This window comes from Octopus bimaculoides, chromosome 4, assembly GCF_001194135.2.
Source record: "Octopus bimaculoides isolate UCB-OBI-ISO-001 chromosome 4, ASM119413v2, whole genome shotgun sequence".
Taxonomy (NCBI): domain Eukaryota; kingdom Metazoa; phylum Mollusca; class Cephalopoda; order Octopoda; family Octopodidae; genus Octopus; species Octopus bimaculoides.
In genome coordinates, this window is record NC_068984.1 from 65,042,138 (window position 1) to 65,044,038 (window position 1,901).

The 1,901-nt window shown below is 31.0% G+C and overlaps 1 protein-coding gene across 9 annotated transcripts in view; it reads right to left on the bottom strand.

Annotated features, from left to right (window-relative positions):
• LOC106882502 (bone morphogenetic protein 1) overlaps window positions 1-1,901 on the bottom strand; it is a 987,136-nt gene that overhangs the window by 541,051 nt on the left and 444,184 nt on the right. For all 9 annotated transcript variants that reach the window (XM_052967144.1, XM_052967135.1, XM_052967137.1 and 6 more), the window contains one exon: window positions 284-497. In XM_052967144.1, the coding sequence (XP_052823104.1) occupies window positions 284-497 (214 nt within the window). The remainder of the gene's footprint in view (window positions 1-283; window positions 498-1,901) is intronic.

The window sequence follows — 1,901 nt, forward strand, 5'->3', positions numbered from 1 at the left end:
ATATGTGTGTGTGTGTGTGTGTGTGTGTGTGTGAGGCTATCTCTAATACAATAAAATACTGTGAATCAAGATATACTGAGTAGAAGTTCTGAGGGAAACTGAAGCCTTAGCACAACACTTTGTAATGACAAGCTTTTAAATGTGCTTCTATCAGCTTTATTTGATACCAACTATGAAAGAATTGAGTGGGTCAATGTTGTAGATAAAATACGAAAAAGAGAGAAATATTGCAAAATATAAAGGAATTTCTAAAATGTCAAAATATCAAAAGAAAAGCGCTTACCTTTTATCAACATGGTGAAGCTGAATGTTTTCAAATTCTACCTTAACTTTCTCTCCTGGTAATCCTTCAAAAATAAACTGACAACTGGCTCCTGGTGGATAATTCTGGGGGTATCTAGGAGAGAATAACCCCCCAGTTTTCGTAGAATTTGTACTGATATAAGAGTATGTACAAGGAGTGCCTGGATCCCGGACACCATTCGTTACAAATTTGCCTGAAAGTGAACAAATTTAATTATATAAACTTAATGTAAATTACACTTGATATTACAGTCAAACATCTATTATTATCATTTATATAAAGTGAGATTAATACAAATGGGCCTTATGTCAAATACTGTACTGATTTTTCTCCTGGCTTTATCTGTGAAACCAGATACAAATCATAATTATCTCATTAAGGCACAGATAGTTTCTCTTACCCAGCAATTTGACCTTGTCAGCTTCATATATGAGGACATTTGAAAATTAAAGCATTTTAAAGGGTTATGCAATGAAAAGAACTGTTACATTCATCTCAGTTGAAATTTCATGTAAACAATTAGCTATAATGAAAGTAAATAAAAGACTATAAAATATATTTATAGGTTTCAGCCAACACAGTATGTATGTAGACAGATAGAGATACACTTTGTCTTTAAAATATCATCATGAACAGTTTCAAGTAAATTACAGTGACTGATTTGCATGAATTCCTTGGCAGTTACTTTGGTTAATAACTTACAAGTGCACTCACTGTGTTTTATATCACTGCATTACTGCACTAGCCAACATTGTATATATAGATAGAAATGTGAGCACAACTTGTCTCTCTTTATGTGTGCATTTGCATGCACATATGTGTGTGTATATATATATATATATATATATATATGTATATATATATGTATATATTTATACAATAGTGAGTTAAGAAAGAGTTAAAGTTATAGTCAGCTGCTGTTAAAATTCCAATTCAGGACTGAAACTATCCTGAACACAAGTTATGTCTACTTTTATCTACAGGTGCCATGTTAGTTAAAACCTATACGTGTATTCTGCAGAATAGCATAGCAGTGAAACAAAGACTGTGAATGCAGTAGTTATTTATAATCAAACTAGCTCTCAAGATATGATGCATATCCAAATTGGTCTCTTCAATTTACAGAAACTCTCTTACTCTCTCCACTGCATATAATGCTTTAATGTGACTTTATAAGCAGTTAAAGATGGTACTTGGTCACTGATGAAATCCAATCAGAAAAAAGAAACTAATCTGCCTAATGTTCTTTTTTCTGACCATGCTGTGTTTACAACTCCCATACACATAGTATTGGTTAAAACAATTATGTATATTTTCAAGTATGATATAATCTTACATATTTCTCAATGGAAGACTGTTTTTTTTTTTTGTTTCTTTTTGAAAGATGTAAAATGCTTTGACCTTCATAAGTGGAAAAAGAAACACTGCAGTAAAATCTTCAGTTCAAACATTATTAGAACAAAATATCTTGTAATTCATTAACAAATGACATTATAAAGAATGTGTGTGTGTGCATGTGCACACACACACACACACACACACTCACTCACAGATGTATACATATATATATATATATATATATATATATATATATATA